The sequence below is a fragment of the Crassostrea angulata genome, chromosome 7 (genome assembly GCF_025612915.1).
Source record: "Crassostrea angulata isolate pt1a10 chromosome 7, ASM2561291v2, whole genome shotgun sequence".
Lineage (NCBI taxonomy): Eukaryota > Metazoa > Mollusca > Bivalvia > Ostreida > Ostreidae > Magallana > Magallana angulata.
The window spans coordinates 55,118,173-55,137,181 of record NC_069117.1 but is presented as its reverse complement, the minus strand read 5'-3'; the positions used below and the strand labels follow the sequence as shown (position 1 = coordinate 55,137,181).

The window sequence follows — 19,009 nt, the reverse complement described above, 5'->3', positions numbered from 1 at the left end:
TATCAAAACCGATTTGGTTTGACTTTTCCTATAGCGTCACGATCATTTCTGTCAGCTACGTCATGCATAAATTATACACGCCGCCGGTGTGAAAACTATATGATTGGTTAACTCCTATTTTTAGGCCGAGTTATCACTATACGCTTATGCAATGCCAGAGCTGAAGGATTTCTCAGAACAGTTTATTTCCCCCCAATATTATTCATTCAAAATCGACTATCCCGTATGTTTGAATTCTGTGCTAAACTCTCTCTCTCTCTCTCTCTCTCTCTCTCTCTCTCTCTCTCTCTCTCTCTCTCTCTCTCTCTCTCTCTCTGTGTGTGTAAACGGGCGTTAAACCATAGCCTCAAGCTACAGTCCAGAGTACGGAGTTATAAAAAATATAATATTTAAAAGTTGCATGTGCTAAGCGTTCATTTCATGTAAATACCGTAAATGTATAATGCACATGTATTACCTACTAACTTGCCAGTCAAAGTGATAGGTATGAATTCCTCGATTTCTACACCTTTCGATCGGCAATCGACAGTCAATAAAAGTATTGAACGATGGTGTGAAAGAACGAGACGGAAGTGGAGAGTGCAAGGGGGTTTGTACATGTGCGTCTTCATAAGGCAAGTGTCCGATTCGTTTCTCTTCTGTTGCCCTATCACTTTCGGTGTAAATATATATACTAAAATATCCACAAACCATTTACTGCAGATTTCTTTATTTTACCTGTCTCTGAACCCCCGATCACCCGCTCCATACATGAACACTGGTTTGTTTACATACATAAAAAATACAGTTCTTGATCCGCTTTCCGAGTACGGTTAAAGGTTGTTTAATAGGAGAAAGTTTGGGGCAAGTAAAATACAATTATTAACAGTAGTAAACTAAATGAAGAATTATTTAAATGGATTATTTGCACAAAATGTGGTATGGTATGATGTAAATATTTTTAAATAATAGTGTTATTTTTATACGCGGCAAATTGCCGTAAAGTTCTTTTTTGTACACTAGATTTTGACCCGTGCGTGCACGGGTTGACATTTCATATCTGACATTTACGAAATAGGTACAACGACACAGTTTATTATTGACATTTGCATAACAACGCTATAAGCCTACAATAATGGTATTAATTTAACTATACTTTCCTTAGTTTGATAAATCTAACTGTGTCTCGGGAAAGGCACTCACCACAGTTAGAATGCCTCCCTTATACCCGTAATGTAGCAGAAAATTGCAGAATCGCTCCGGAACGATTTTGGAGAAAGTTAATGAAGTTGCCTTGAAAATAACAGTCAAATTCATCACAACAAACCTTTTTGAGACTGCAAACACCTTTGAACTAAAAAATTTAATCCATAGAATGGAAGAATTCAACACCTTTTCACCAACGTTCACGTATTTTCTTTGTAAAACTGGGTCCGTAGGACATTATTCATTTTAACGATGAAAAATATTCTATCTTCACTCTCCTAACAAATATATAGTGTAACTTTTTTGCATGTAAACAAATATTTTTTGTCATCACGAAGACAAAAGTAAGTACTTAGTTGAAAGGTATTTGTTATTTTATACTTTCTCTCATAAGAAATCATTAATTTATATGAACAGAATATATAACAAAAGTCCAATGAAAATCTACCCGTATATGTATTATCATTTCTGAGTTTATTCATGCAGATGTGATATTGTGGAAACATAAACTAAAGATCCCGTTAGCGTTAATGTATTGCGCAAGCGCAAGATTGTAAAATCCAAAAAATCCAGGTGTTTTCCAGGATTTTTTGAGGAATTTTCGTTGATTATTAATTAGCGAAGCTTACTTGAGAAAAAATAAAAACAAATTGGTAATCTTAAAGTACCAATGATGTTTAAAATATACTAAACAAAAGACAGTATTCTTCCGATTTCTCGGTATTAAAGAACAAAAAATCGAGTCTATTATTTTAATATAGTAGTATAGATGTAAGTATTGTATGCACTGTAGCTTTATATTTACTAACCCAAAATTTAGACACAGAGCTACAGCTATATATGTTATGTACCGTATGTATTGTTTTATCACAAGTGTACACTTTCGAAAAATAGCCCAATTTCGACAGTCACGAGTACCCATGTGAATTTTTCATTCTCTGATATGTTGTTGTTCTGTCCGTGCATAATTTAGTCTTAGTTAACCAACAGCCAATCAGCGGTAAGCTGAATCCACCAATAAAAAAACTGTGGTTAAGGTGCGGGTATTGTTTATGTATGACGTAGCTGAAAAAGTTGAACGCGACGCGATCGGAAAAGTCAAACCAAATCGGTTTTAGTAATATGTCCACAAGACGCTACAAAAGTGTAAACTTGATCTGTAGTTTGACATTTTGAAGCTGTTCAGCAAATTTCATATTATTCCTCAAACGCAGAAAGAAAAAAAGTGTGGAAAACTGAAGTGGGGCGGACGGACTGACGGACACAGAGGAAAGCTATAGTCCCCTCCGGTGAAAACTGCTAGGGGACTAAAACACACTACATTGTTGAAAATTTAGAGGAGCGGGCAGGGATGAAAAATCTAAACTGAAATGGATAATATACACATGTACATGTGCGTGGCCTTAATCCGGTTTGTTGCAGCTGACTTGAAAAATATAAACTTTTCTTATATTTCAAACCACTGAATAGGTATGTAGTGTACATGTGTATCTCATATTAAATTTGGTTCTTTTGGTCAATTTTCAATATAATTTCTATTACTCTCGCAAATAAGAGTTTAAGATAAAAGAAAAACAATCTGGAGGGGGGGGGGGGGGGGCATTAAACTTTACTGTTTTATGCATACATCATAACTCTAAAAGTAACGATAACTCTATTTTATCGCAACTTCCCATGAAGTTGCGATTGACAATATATAGACGTAGAATACAATTCTGTTCATTATGTTTGAGTTTAACAACCAATCTCTCGTGGTATGAAAATGTATGAAATTAAAACACACTAGGTTATGCATTATTATCCATTTGCATGCATATTTTAATCCAAAGTTGTCATATTCGAAGTAGCTGGTCAGAGCACAGGGGCTCGTCACGAAGTTTTTTCAATCTTTTATATATATACCACCTCTATACTATAAAATACACAAGGGAGGAATCAAAACTCGAAAAAATCGCTACCTCCCGATTTCAGTCGCCTCGTATTAATTCTTCTCGGACGTTAAACCCTGCACTCTAGGTATCATTAGATCGGGAAAGGACCATCGTTTTTAGGAATACCTGCAAAATTTAAACATCGGCAACAATTTTAGAAGTTTTCACGCATTTTCTTCGTTTACTCTCCGGTGACACTTTCTTCGATCAGATGTCGCGCACCAAATTTATTCATGCGCTCTCATTGGTTAATTTTGTTGATCAAGATAAATCGTACGTTGACTCGTATTTTAGAGGGATATTCAAATGATGAGTGAAGAAGTTCTTATTACGTGGTGAGTATATGTATTAATTTTCATATTTATGTAGAAATATTTTAACTATACTTCGGACATTCGGTAGGACGTGACTATGTATTTCTAGCATCAAAGCAAGTTTGAATATCGTTTGAAAATCCTTCTAAAATACAAGTCCGCGTACGAGTTATCTTGAGCAACATTGAATTGACCAATGAGAGCGCGACATATGATCGAAGAAAGTGTCACCGGAGAGTAAACTGGAAGAAAATGCGTGAAAACTTCTAAAATTGTTGCCGATGTTTAAATTTTGCAGGTATTCCTAAAAACTATGGTCCTTTCCCGATCTAATGATACCTAGAGTGCAGGGTTTAACGTCCGAGAAGAATTAATACGAGGCGACTGAAATCGGGAGGTAGCGATTTTTTCGAGTTTTGATTCCTCCCTTGTGTATTTTATAGTGGTATATATAAAAGATTGAAAAAACTTCGTGACGAGCCCCTGTGGTCAGAGCCGATGGTTAACTCGCCCTACACTTTCCGCCATGTTGTCAATAAGTCAACCCGTTTCTAGGCACCCCGTTCTGGAAAGCTCTTTCCATTAATATTAAAATCGTATTAATTGTTCCATTCTATTTATTAACTTTTTGTATTAATCGAAGTCCGATCCAAGGTTTCTGCCCGCGATGCAGTGATGAACTCGTCCTACTCTTTTCGTTAATTAGTCAATCCGCGTTCTTGGTTACCCCGTTCTGGAGAGTTCAATCCCATTCTCTCACCAGAGGTCCTGCTTCCGAGCGAATGAGTATCAAAACTAAAATCGCCCACTAAAGAAACGAATTGACTTATTTTATTTATTCAACATTTGTCAAATCTTAACTTTTATATACTCTCTAAATAGGCTTACAGTAAATATTTTCACTCTATAAGTAATCATTCAATATAACTAGTATTTTATTGCAAGTTTAAATTTTGATCGAGACTATCCCAGACTTGGATCAGCTAAAGCGTGTCCACCACCTTACTTTCATTTTTGCTATTTTGGGCTTGTTTATCGAAAATGAAAGAAGGTTTTTAATTAATTTCACAATTACAACTCACCTTACGGACATCATCTCACATGTGTTGAAATATCAAAGGTGTAAGCAAGTACTCTGGTGCAGGCATTTTGTAGTTTATTTGCAAAATGCCTTAATTTATAAGTATAGATTAGCTGCTTTGAATTTTGGTGCTGATTTTTAAATCAACTCTTTATGTAATCAGTGACGTAGACCTGGGCACTCTTTTATTTGAATAATCTGCAATACAAAAAAAAATCTTTGAAAAAAAAATCAGATGATTGTTACTATAAGTCATTGAAAGCATAACATGTATTCGAATTATATTTCAAAATAAACATGGCTTTAAATATTGAAATCGAAAATGAAAACTCCCGGCCTTTATAATTCACAACAATACTCATCAGCAGAACTTTCAAAATAAACAAAAAATATTTATTGACACAATAGAAGTAAAGACACGTGTCATAGACTTGTTTGCCCTTTTAAGTTTATCGTGGGAATTGGGGTGGGCGAGGATACTTAATTGAGGTTGATATTTTCTATATTGGTAAAATTATTCGTTCCGGTGGACTATTAATTCAATAATCAAACTGTCGGCAATTTCTTCCTTTGCATTGAAAATTTTTATTTGTTATTTTTTTTATTTTCTAGAATTAGACTAAGAAAGAGGGTTAAATATAATGAGATTTTCCAAGAGACTTCCTCTTCAGATAAACTTTATATAAACAGTAAATTCTCATACTGACTCAGCAATGTTCAGTCTTTATTTAGTCAAACAATAATCAATCCTCTGAAGGTAGTGTGAAACACCTGTGGAACAAGCTTTTGGAAATGTTTTCTCAAATACGCAAATTCATGGCATAATTGACGTTCCTTGTATCATATTTATTTTGAAACCTCATTTTGAATTAGATATTTGTTTAAAATTAGCCTTCTGTCTTGTATGGATTGCATATAGAATTTCAATCGAAGGGCAATAAGTCAAATATGGTGACATCTACCATGATTTTCTCTATAAAATGTTTCATTAATTTGACAGATATTAAATACATGGTCATGACAATCATCTGGTTTTATTCAAATTTGTGTATTATACACCTACAATTGATGTAAAATGTCAGATTTCTTTCATATTAAAAAAAAAATTCATTCCATGTTGGCCTATCTGATTTATCGTTTTTGCTTATGCTTACGTCTTTCTGACTCGATTTTATAGATAATTTTTACGTCATCTTTTTTTAATGATCAAACTATTCAAGAATCTTATCTACATGGACAAGTCAATATTGAGAGCTATGTATGTTTGATCATTTTCATACGGCGTTTAATTGTACTTATGTACTTAAGTGGGATGTGCATTACAGATCATATTAACTGTATAATCCAGGATACATTGGTATTTATGTGTATCAAGACTGGGCACATACAAAGTTTTCGTCCTCAATATTAAACTACACCCCAGTTCTAAAAATAACATTGGCTCATAATCGATAAAGGAAAGCAGTGTCATTCGTGATTCACCGTTTATTTAGGACAATTTTACTTCAACATGTACAATTAAGATCTGCACTATGCTAAGATTTCGTTCGACTCTACTGGTTTTAGTCGGAGTCTGTGTCAATTGTCTCGATGCCTTCGGAGAATCCCGTTCCTATGAGGATCGCTTAACTTTCCGTGTGTATTCTCCCTCTGTCCAACAACATGGCAACCACGAGGCCCTCCTGGAGCTAAGGACACAGATTAACAAGGTTCACGATGCAGAGTTCCTTAAGGAATTGGCTCTTTCCAATATCAATTTGGGGGAGCAAGGCTCGGGACTATTCGCAGACAATAACAATGTCTCGTATACTTGTCGTGAACATTGGAACCGGACCATAGCCGGGCTGTTGAGAAGTGAATTCTGGGCTTTTAAAAGTAAGTTTATTGAGAAAAAGGACTTGTACACATGGTAAGGCTTAACCTTTAGGTGTAAACACACTAAATTCACTTTTTTCAATTCCGATGATTTATTTACCTAAACCATTCACAGGCGCGTAACATCGTGGGGGGGGGGGGGGGGCAGGGGAGGGGGCCTGCGCCCTCCTCCACTTTTTCGAGCAGCAAAGATTTTTCTTAAATTGACACACACAAAATTGATTTAACACGAAGTTGCCCCCCCCCACTTTTCTGTGACCCTGTAAAAATTGAACTGAAAATAAGGAAATAAATTTTTATTTTTTTTGCTTGTCAAGTTTTTTTGGATGAGTCTGCCCCCCCCCCTCCCCCACTTTCAAAAACGATGCTACGTGCCTGATTCATACGATGAAATGTATATGAGGTGCATAGATATGTATAAAACAGTTTTTCAACAACAGAGGTTTGAGAAGAAGAGTTTGGAAAATAAATATATGTATACATGTTGGGGGCTTACATTTCTGTTCTGTACTGGGAGTCACTACATTCTACATTTTCCAATTGGGCAACTAGCTATCTGATTTTTTCTTTAAACCTAAAAACGGGTTTTAAAAATTATCTCCAACAAAGTGTTTAATGCATTTATTAAGCTAACAATTGACTTAAAAACCGTAAAACGTTAACCCGTCGACAAAGTATATCAATGTACACTTGTGTACTATATGCATTATCATCAAAATATGACAGACCTGTCCATGTATACATCCTATGACGTCAGTTCAGGGGATGAATGATGAAGAAAATCCAAGTCTGATATTTCTGAGTTCTCTTTATTTGAGTTTTTTTGTTCCAGTGCTGGACGCCTCAGGAAAAATCGGCGCGGGGATACTGGAGGGAAATACAAAATGGCTGGGCTCCTACGACGAGTGTTTCCGGATAGACCGGACTCTTCCAGGAATGCCCCCCTCCAACAGTGGGTTCAGTACCCAGTTCTGTGGAATGAAGACCAATGTTCCACTCGGCGTTATACCTCTTGAAGTAATCTCTCTCTCTCTCTCTCTCTCTCTCTCTCTCTCTCTCTCTCTCTCTCTCTCTCTCTCTCTCTCTCTCTCTCTCTCTCTCTCTCTCTCTCTCTCTCTCTCAAACACACACATTCAATTCCAAATCAAGACCACCTACGTTAATTTTTTGCAAATAATCAAAATATAATATTTTTTCATTAAATCATTTTCATCTCTCTCTCAATCAATCAATCAATAAATCAAACACAATTCCATATCGGGAACACTCAAATCTTTTAACAATATTACTGATTATATATGTATGATTGATCCAACAGATTGAACTTACTGCGTGTGTTCCAAAAGCCTGCTCACCAAAAGATCTGACATACCTATATAATGACTGTAAGTACATCAAGGGACATGTTTGATATCTGAAACGTGTTCATTACAGGCTGTGTATTAAATAATTAAGAGTGTACTTTTAACCAACAGTATTGAAACGTCTACCAACTCAAAGCCCAGTTCGTGTTCATGATGTTAAGTGTAATGTAGATCCCGAGATAGACACGAGAGCTGTTGTTGCTATGTAAGTATATGTAAAAAGATATTTGTATATGAATATAAAATATTTTGAATACGTAGTTTTTTAGCTCACCTGAGCTGAAAGCTCAAGTGAGCTATTCTGATCACATTTTGTCTGTCGTCCATCTGTCCGTCCGTCCGTAAACTTTTCACATTTTCAACATCTTCTCAAGAACTACTGGGCCAATTTCAACCAAACTTGGCACAAATCATCCTTAGGCAAAGCGGATTCAAAGTTGTGAAAATTAAGGGCCACACCTGTTTTCAAGGGGAGATAATTAGAAATTAATGAAAAATTTCGAGAAATTTTCAAAAATCTTCTTCTCAAGAACCAGAAAGCCAGGAAAGCTGACACTTGTGTGGAAGCATCCTCAGGTAGTGTAGATTCAAATTTGTGAAAATCATGACCCCTGGGGGTAGGGTGGGGCCACAATGGGGGGTCGAAGTTTTACATAGGAAAATATAGAGTAAATCTTTAAAAATCTTCTTCTCAGAAACTAAACAGCCAGGAAAGCTGAAACTTGTGTGGAAGCATCCTCAGGTAGTGTAGATTCAAATTTGTGAAAATCATGACCCCTGGGGGTAGGGTGGGGCCACAATGGGGGGTCGAAGTTTTACATAGGAAAATATAGAGTAAATCTTTAAAAATCTTCTTCTCAGAAACTAAACAGCCAGGAAAGCTGAAACTTGTGTGGAAGCATCCTCAGGTAGTGTAGATTCAAAGTTGTGAAATTCATGACCCCCAGGGGTAGGGAAGGGCCACAATGGGGGGTCTAAGTTTAACATAGGAATATATAGAGTAAATCTTTAAAAATCTTCTTCTCAGAAACTAATCAGCCAGGAAAGCTGAAACTTGTGTGAAAGCATCCTCAGGTAGTGTAGATTCATTCAAAGTTGTGAAAATCATGACCCCCGGGGTAGGGTGGGGCCACAATGGGGGGTCGAAGCTTTACATAGGAAAATATAGAGTAAATCTTTAAAAATCTTCTTCTCAGAAACTAATCAGCCAGGAAAGCTGAAACTTGTGTGGAAGAATCCGCAGGTAGTGTAGATTCAAAGTTGTGAAATTCATGATCCTTGGGGGTAGGGTGAGGCCACATTGGGGGGGGGGGGCTGTTAAAATTTTACATAGAAATATATAGAGTTAATCTTTAAAAATCTTCTTCTCAGAAACTAATCAGCCAGGAAAACTGAAACTTTTGTGGAAGCATCCTCAGGCAGTGTAGATTCAAAGTTGTGAAATTCATGATCCCTGGGGGTAGGGTGGGGCACAATGGGGGTCGAAGTTTTACATAGGAATATATAGAGTGAATCTTTAAAAATCTTCTTCTCAGAAACTAAATAGCCAGGAAAGCTGACACTTGTGTGGAAGCATCCTCAGGTAGTGTAGATTCAAAGTTGTGAAAATCATGATCCCTGGGGGTAGGGTGAGGCCACATTAGGGGGGGGGGGTGTTAAAGTTTTACATAGGAATATATAGAGTAAATCTTTAAAAATCTTCTTCTCAGAAACTAATCAGCAAGATGATTCTTTATAATTGTTAAGATTTTGGCTCCAGGACAATTCTTCGGCCTCACAAGAAGATTCAGAGTTGATGTAGCTAAATATTCCATATATAAACAATTGTAAAGGATCTTTTTGAGAACTGCAATACTCAACATGTGATATGACTATAAAATTGAAGCAGGCAGCTATTTTTTCATTAGAATCTTTTTGTATTACTGTATTGAGTTATTGCCCTTGATTTATTGATTCTTGATTATTTCTAATTAATGCATCCACTGTTAACAAATTATTGTGATGATTATTTTTATACAATAATAAATATTCAATGTATATAAGTTGTTCTGCATAAGTAGTTTTGGGTTAGGCCGGATTAGTTTGCTTATTTTTTATTTCCATTTTTTAGATATTATGAATTATTTTAGGCCGGCACATATATAGGGACAGTGTCTATTGCATTTTGAGGAGTGACTGTTTGGGTTTAACCTTGAACAGGTATGGATAGAGTGAGTGTGTGGACATCCCTGCTCTATCTAATCTTCGTGTTTTCTAACCTACGATACAGAGTGTGCGGTCATTCCTGCCCTGTATCGCATTAATACAAGTGTGCGGTCATACCTGCTTGTATTGGTGGTGGTTGCGGCGGAGCAATAGTGTATGGTCATCCCTGCTGGTGTTCTGGCCTTTCTAGCGCAAGTGCGCGGTACTCCCTGCTTGCGTTAGGTTGAGCTGTTGGCGCAAGTGTGTGGTCATCCCTGCTTGCGTTAACGCTTGTACCTGTTCAGTTGCATAGGTGTGCGGTCATTCCTGCCTGCGTAACGTTGAGTCCCTATATATGTGCAGGAGCAGTGATTAAAGTCTGCTCTTGTAAATAATCGCAGCAATCAGGGCTATCCGAGTTCCAAGGGGGAAAAATTGATTTTATATATACAGGATCTACATGTATTATTGTACATTGTCCAGATTGTTTGTATTATGACTCCATTAAGCTGACTTTATCATACCTATTGTTCCTCAGGTGAGCGATGTGGCCCATTGGCCTCTTGTTTAATTATGAATAGAGTTACATGATTAGGGCAAAGATGAGTCTTGAAATTGTTTGCAGTTACATGTACATGTGATTTTAAAATGTAAAAATAATAACAATGCAGCGCGATAATTGGTTAGTAGATTGATAAATATTTGCTATGGCTTCCTTTAACAGAACAACAGCAAAATCAATTACTTATTAAAATTGCTGTAATAAGGTTGAAAAATAAACCATGAAAAAAATGAATGATACAGTTATATATCCTGACAACCTTTGAGATAACAATCAGATAAACTCTATGTATATCATCAACTGGGTATATTTGAACCACAGGGGAATTGTATCCTCTCTACACTCTATGACACACACAGACATATATATATATATATATATATATATATATATATATATATATATATATATAAAGCGCAGGGAAATTCACTTTTGTTGGAGTTCCACCTCAGCCCCGACCGAGGCTTGAACTCACAACCCCTGGAACCCATTCTCCTAGCAGTGAGCACCACCGCGCTACCGACTCGGCCATCTAGGCAAGACAAGTATCTTTCTTTCGATGACGAACGTAACATAGCGCGCTGGCCGCGCACTACACAGTCGCTTGAGATACAGGTGGAGTACAGTTAAACGACAATTTGAGAGGATCGAAACGATACACATTGCATAGATACACACATATATAATAATGATATAATATAATATTTAATAATGATAATAATATATAATAATAATATCATATATATATATATATATATATATATATATATATATATATATATATATATATATATATATATATATATAAACACACACACACACACACACACACAAAGGAAGAATCGAAAGTAGGCCACGATTTGTAAACAATGTCAAAAAACAACTTACTTGACAAAAGTTACGCAAATTCTCCCACACAATGTTGCAAATGTTTTCAAAAAACACGTTCACATTGAAATATTTCTAATGAACTTGGTATATTCCAATAAAACCGCTGTCTGCTGCAGACATTCAAACTCTTCGCCATCCGAAAACTTTCGGGACTCTCTCTATATGTTCAGTAATGATAGAAGAAAGAAAGTGAGCGCACAAGATTGTAAGTTTGCAGGAATCCTCGACACGAATCAATTGGGATTTAAATGTCTATAACCTCGAAAGGCTATGTACAGGTTTCAACAAAAATATATTATGTTGAGAGTGGAAGTACATGGCTATTCCGGTTATTAAAAAACTCACAAAGCTTTCAAAAAATGGCAATAAGAGGTTAACCGATAACTAGTTGGAAATGTTAATGAAAACATTATTTAATGAAGTTATACATGTATTGTGTTATCCTAAAAAACTAGTAATAAGAAAAGAATTTTTTTATAGTGTTCATACAGCAGATCTAGAAATCAATAAAAACAAATTAAAATATACCGGTATATTATAATTCAACATCGTGTTATAATAACATACATTTAAAACAAAAAAGTTTAATTTTTTTTAAAAAGACCACCAGTTGGATTTGAACCCAAAACACTGAATGTATGTATTCACTAAATCCAGGACGAAACCACTGAGCCACGGAGACTTGTCAATATATGCTCTATAAAGTACTGTTTGAAACACCACTGTCATATCAATGGACTTTGTTTTTTATCCTTCAAAAAATAATTTGAAAAGTACATAATTAGTCATCTCTGGGTCACCTCTCCATCTTTTTTTAAAATGCGACATTTTTAATGTTGAAATATGTTACCTTTACACGTTTCAAATTTGTGGAGAGAAGACCGAGAGACAACAAAATCATTTAAAAACAGTTGTAAATAAGTAGGATTTTGCATGAATTGCATCGTGTTGCTATATTTAGACCCATATTATAATAAAACCTTTTGCATTTCAAATATTTTTCCACTCATTCCACATCCAAAAGAAACCAAATAACGGTTATAATTCGAAAAATATTCAAACTTAATTGATGAAATTTTCACTCTCCTTGTGCGCCCAGATTCCTGCCGAATCTACATCTTAAGCGCCCACATTCTTTCGGCGGTAAACAGTAAAATGTCTGCGAAAATTTTCGTCTTGATGTAACTAAGCATTATAACATTCATTCCGATATATTTGGCATGTACTTTAATTAGCATAATTTAATATGCCAGAGTTTAAAAACAAATATATTTCCTATCATTTAGTCTTTTGTAGAAATGTAAATACTAGTAATTTGATATTGACAATTAAAACAATGCTGAAATTCTTAGGCAACGACAATTAATTTTGGATGAATGGGTTGCAAAAACAATAAATGAATTATGAGTATTTTAATAATTGAATAAAAAAAATAAATAAAAAAAATATATATGTCGACACCAACGTAGTTTTTCATTAACTTTTCAGAGATTCTTCCCTTGTGTAGTATTTCTATATATGTCATAGATACGATGCCCCTGTGTTTGAACTAAGTGAATAAAAATACCATTTGGAGAATTTGTAAACCAATTTGGTGTTCTTTCTCTTCTAATTCATTAGAAATCTCCTTCCATCACACGCATTCACATGTAGACAACTTGTTTCAGTATGGTCTTATAGAGGATCATAAATACTAGAGGTTCATACTGAAATACAAAGCAACAGCTAGTTCTCTGTGCTGTTTCAGAAGATGGTTAGACAAAAGGCGGATTGACATGATATACGATTTGAACTGACCCTGTTTTCATCAGAAGGGGTTTGATCAATACTGGTAAATTGGCAATTTAAAAGACGGTGATATTTATCGGTCTCCTTTTTTTCGAAAGACCTTGATTGCAGATGTAACAAAAAGCGACAAGAAAGACAACCTTTCAATTATTTCTACATAGAACTGGTAAAACCTTCTTGTTCATTGTTAAAAAGAATTGGTACCTTAGTTTTGGAGGTCCATGTTCTGTATTAGTTTTGGTTATATGTGTTGATACTCTGATATGTTGATATATCTGATACTTTTAATACTAGTAACCATCACTGTGTGCCTTTTAGCATCGAAACTCTTTCTACCCCTACCACTTTCCCACACAAACTCTTTTCAATAGAGGTAGACAAAATAGCAATGAACAAACTTATTTGTGATTTCTTTTTACACGATTTTTTTCTGTTTCTTTGAACCAGTGTGATTCTTGGCATCTTTGCTGCCCTGATGTTTGTAAGTACTGTGTATGACTTACTGGTCATCCAGCGTCAGCGTCATGCAGCAGAACACAGCCAATCAGAGATCCTAAGCGACCACATAGAAAACCTTGGAGAAAACTCACCCCTTCTCAATTCACGTGAAAAGAAATCGGTTCCAAAACAAGAAAGTAAGTCTTAAAAGACAAATCAACCCCAGAACAAGAGAGTAAGTACACATAATCACCACTAGAAAATCGCTCAATCAGATTGTTTTTGTTTTGTTCAAATGAATACCGGTATGACTGCCATTATCAGGTGTCGCTGAGAGACTCCTGTTGGCCTTCTCCGTCTACTCCAATGGGAAGAAGATCCTGCAAGTAAACCAGTCCTCGGGCACCCTGACCGCCCTGAACGGCATCCGTTTCCTGAGCATCTCCTGGGTGGTACTGGACCACACATTTGGCGTCATGTACCCCGTTCTGAGCAACGGTTATGCAATACTTCCTGACCTTTATCAACGTTGGTCATTTCAGGCAGTGGCTAACGCCTTCGTTGCGGTCGATTCTTTCTTTGCTTTGAGGTAGAATAAGATACTTAGTCTATTTCTATATAATCGTATTTCTTTTCAGGTGGTGGTAAATGATATGGTTATCATATAATTTATATTATATATACATGTAATTTAACAAGGCTGTCTTTAATTAAAAAAAAGTGGGGGTTGTTGGTAAAAAAAAAAACAATTAGAATCTATAAAACAACCAAATTGACTGAAATATAAAGAACAAATAATTTTATTATTTTTTCTTTGCAACAATAACATTTAATCAAAGTACTGAAGTACTGTCGGGAGTTGATTTTATTGATTATTATCAATTTTAAAATCAACGATATGTTATTTTGCCTGGCATGTAGTTTCTAATCTGTATTTGAACTACGCACATTTTTATAATATGAATTCGCGAACTTTTCCGACAAGAATTGCGAGAAAACCCCATATAAATCATGTTGTGTAATATTTAAAGATAGAATTAATTCCATCAAACTGTGTATCAGTAATCGAAATGTTTCAAAAAATTGTACACGTCTGGATCCAAGCAATATTGAACTCTAGTCTCGTTTAACTAGACGCTCGGCTGTCTCCGTTAATCTCCTACTACCAAAAGAGACTCTCTGCTTGTCGGAGATTTACGGAGACAGTCGAGCGTCTGGTTGAACGAGACTATATTGAACTCTGGCGTAGGAATACATACAACAATTAAATTGTTCGTACTATATAAAATCTGACTATTTTCAAGGTATTTATAAATACGTTTCTTTTGAAAAATAATGGTACAGCATACATTACACCGAATTTATCTATTATTTTCAAGATCTACGTCTTGTCAGCGGTGATGATTTGTGCTTAGGTCCAAACACTGTTTCACTTTCGGTTTGCCAGAGTAACTGCATAGGAGAGTTGATTAAAATCAACTCCCAAAAACGATATAAATGGAAAGGTTATTGAAGATGACAATGCGTGAAGTGTGGATACTACTATCTAACTTTACGATAGGATTATCCAGCAATCCCCTCTCTCACGCACCCATTTTCTTCTTGCAGTGGTCTACTGTTGGCATACCTCACTCTGAAGGAAATGAAAAAAGGACAAGGAAAATTCAGAATCAACTGGTTCATGTTCTACTTTCACAGATTTTGGAGGTATTTCATCATCGATATTATAAGTATCTTTAAGATACCGGTAGTAAACCTATTTTGAACTTTATTACACAATAAATTGTAATACATATTTTCAATTTTAATTTATCTTAATTAATTCTAGTCGCTAGTTTATTCTACGAAAATTACTTTCGTGTTGGCAAATTTTCGATAAGCTGTTTGTAAGAGAAATCGTTAATTTAGCTTAGTGTAAATGTTAAAGTTGATTTATATAAGACTTGTATTTATTGGTGGATGTTAGATTGGTCGGTGAACTACATTCTGACCTTAGGTTGATGTTCCACGTGTTGTTTCAGGTTGACTCCAGCCTACATGTTGTTGATGATGATCAGTATCTGTCTGTCTCGCTACTTTGGAGAGGGACCACTTTGGCCTGACCAAGGCATTGAAGTAAATTACTGCAAGAACACTTGGTGGAAAAATCTGCTGTATATCAACAACTTCTATAGTGAGCAATCGGTAAATGCTTAGTAAATATTCGGCAAGATCTAGGGTGATTCATCTACCGGTAATGCTTGGTCAAAGTGTTCAGTCAGTATGGTTAAAAGCTAGGCACACAATTCTGATGTGTGTGTAGTGTGTATGTGTGTGTTGTCTCATGCAGTATTTCCATGTACAAATCATATGCCTGTCCTTGAAATTATGTGTCATATCTTAATCACAGTAAATGACGCGTGACAGAAAGCAAAATTGGTTTATTGAACTTATGATAACTTTATGCACAGTAAAGCAAATTTGATTAGATCTTTTACCAATATAATACCATTGCAAAAAAAAAAAAAAAAACAAGGCTCGAGAATGAGAATGAAAAAATAAGGTCTTAACACTATACATCGTTTGTCATTCGACTAATCACAGCATTTAATTTTGGTGAAGCTTTAGAAATGCCCAAACTAAAACTAAAAAAACGAAATGTAAAAATCATGAGCTCAAATAGTGTCAATGTCGTCTCCAAAATCACTTTTAATAATGATTGATATATATGTTAGAATAACCTTACTGTAACTCTTGCTTCATTGTAGTGTTTCGGTGTGTCCTGGTATCTAGCCAATGATATGCAGTTCTTTGTCCTTAGTCCTCTGATGCTGGCCCCACTATATTTGTAAGTGTTGTGTCTGTTTGCCTCGTTAGAAGCGATATCTTAAGGATATAGCTGTCAATTTCGCCTCGACAAACTGTAAAAATTCACCTCTATCTCTCTTTTACCACAGTGCTTTTATTAAATCTTCAATTCCAATCAAAGAATCATTTGATGAAATACAAATTAATACTTACAATTACATGTAGAATGAAGCCAATGATACATATTGAACTTTTTGCAAATATTTGAAGCTATCTAATATGTAGATAGATGATTAATTTCCAGCAAATATCGAGTTGGAATGGTCATCTGTTTTATCTGGTTGTTGGGGTCCGCCATCACCCCAGGGGTTATATCCAACGTGCTGAATCTACCGCCAAGTGCCTTTGGTGGAGGCGGAACAATCCAGTAAGTCACACCTATGTCAAATCAAAACAAGAGAAAACAGTCGTATAAATAAAAAATCGTATAAATAAGTAGTTAATCTGTGTTACTATTATTGAGTCCTATCACAGAGAAAACTGATGATTAGATCTTTGTTACTAGCTGTGTCAAACGACAGAGAACTTACTTGCATGCAGACTGGAAAGTCTAAGTCACAAATTGCAGAAAATATCCTTTAATACAGACTAGTACTTTGATATCAATGTCACAAAGTTACACTACTTAGAATATTCCTATGCACTGACTCGTCATCTTTGTATCACTATGTCATATTGCAAAAATACCGATAAATACGGAAAGCCAATCTATGTCACTATGTCACATTGCCATAAAGTACCTTTATACTTGTACTAGTAAGTTTATGTTACTGTCGGAAGATTTCCGTACATGTAGATCAGAATTCTTTTTAAAAAGCTTACCATTTTTAACAGAGGGCGGACTGATTACTTAAGCAACTATTACGCTCGGCCGTACTGTCGGATTGGGCCTTATATAGTTGGAATCATCGTTGGATCACTCATGTACAAAACAGACTGCAAAGTCAAGATAAACAAGGTAAATCTATTTGTAATGATGTCAGACTAAATTAAAATAATCAGTGGTAGAAAATGAAGACTGATCAAGTTCATACTAACACACAATACGGTGCATGTGATACATGTGCAGTATCATTTGGTACAATATTATTACATACAATTTCATAAGACCAATTTTAAACCAGAATTTGGACTACCTATCTAATCTTGTATCATAGCAAGTTGGAAATAGCGAAATATACACAGATGACAAATCAGTCGGACAAATCTTGTTGATTTGAATGAGCTATACTTGGGGGACCGCAATAAAATAGACAAGCCTAAATGTCACAGAGCACATTGCAGGTCTTGTTAAAATGGCTCAAATATACTGACGCAACATATGATTTTAAACAATTGTATGTAAAAATTCATTGATTTTGTAATTTAACAAAAATATTTCATTTTTATTATTTAAAGTAAATTTTTTATTGGGGAGGGGTCCCTGGAATTCGGGGTTGATTTTCGGCCCATTTGTTTGTTTGGTAAACTAAACGTATCGCCGATTAACTTGCTTTGTTTACAGTGTTTATCTTTCCTTTCCTTTTTTCAGTACCTGAACCTACTACTGTGGCTGGTTTTCGCTACCCTGGCCATGGTGGTTCTGTACGGACTCCGAGATCCGATCAATTTCCCGGAGGATGCGCTTAACCGTGACGTATCCGCTCTCTACAACGCCACGCACAGAATTGTCTGGGGAGCGTGCGTTTGTTGGGTCATCTTTGCATGCGCAACCGGAAATGGAGGTGTGATTAAATAATTACCAAATTTTCATATCTAGCTTTTTTTTTAGCTTATTCATTTTTTCATTAATTGAGATGTGATCTACTTAAACTCAGTTTCTCTTACTTTAAAAAATACAATGTACATGTATTAAACAATAAACAAGTGGTAATGATTTATTTTCTGTCAGGTTTCATCAACACTCTTCTCTCCTGGTCGCCATTTGTACCACTAGCCCGTCTGTCCTATTGCATCTTTCTGTCGCATTTTATGATTATCTCCACGTACTTCGACAGTCAAAAGAGTCTGTTATATATGGATGACCTAAATGCTGTAAGTTTGAGCATAACTACAATTTGTTGCCAAAAAAGATCATTTTCCAGTAAACAAACTCAAAGACATGCAGTGACTTGAATGTCATTACTTTGTTGTCAGTAAAGGATTTCGATGAGTTTAATTATTTGTCTAGTGTGTGTCTTTTCTTTTTTTTTTAAAAATTGATACTCAAATTCAGGTGAAGTTTACTTTGACGTATATGATTTGACGGAATTGTTATATTATTCTTGACTTTTTGTTCTTTCAGATTTACGTGTTTCTGGCCACTCTAGTCCTGTCGGTGATGGTTGCCTTTGTAGCCTCGTTATCATTTGAGGCGCCTATGATGGGACTGGAGAAAGTGATCTTTAAACGAGATCGAAGAAACTAGATACCAAATAATTTTTAATATTAAAGTTAATTCCATTGTGTTTACTGTTTTGAGAGATATTTTTATTTCCCATTTATGGGAAATATATTTTTAATTATTTTTTGTAAATAAACTCTTAAAACAACACCCGAGATATGAATAA

At 35.4% G+C, this 19,009-nt stretch overlaps 1 protein-coding gene across 1 annotated transcript; it reads left to right on the top strand.

The window, feature by feature from the left end:
- Positions 1–5,938: 5,938 nt before the first annotated feature.
- Positions 5,939–18,998, top strand: LOC128192990 (nose resistant to fluoxetine protein 6-like). The gene is made up of 14 exons (XM_052866141.1): positions 5,939–6,386; positions 7,219–7,403; positions 7,705–7,771; positions 7,862–7,955; positions 13,623–13,810; positions 13,938–14,202; positions 15,222–15,320; positions 15,635–15,797; positions 16,361–16,440; positions 16,705–16,827; positions 17,295–17,418; positions 17,992–18,184; positions 18,352–18,494; positions 18,745–18,998. Exons 1-14 carry the CDS (start codon positions 6,044–6,046, stop codon positions 18,865–18,867), a joined length of 2,190 nt encoding a protein of 729 aa, XP_052722101.1. The 5' UTR covers positions 5,939–6,043; the 3' UTR covers positions 18,868–18,998.
- Positions 18,999–19,009: the final 11 nt, after the last annotated feature.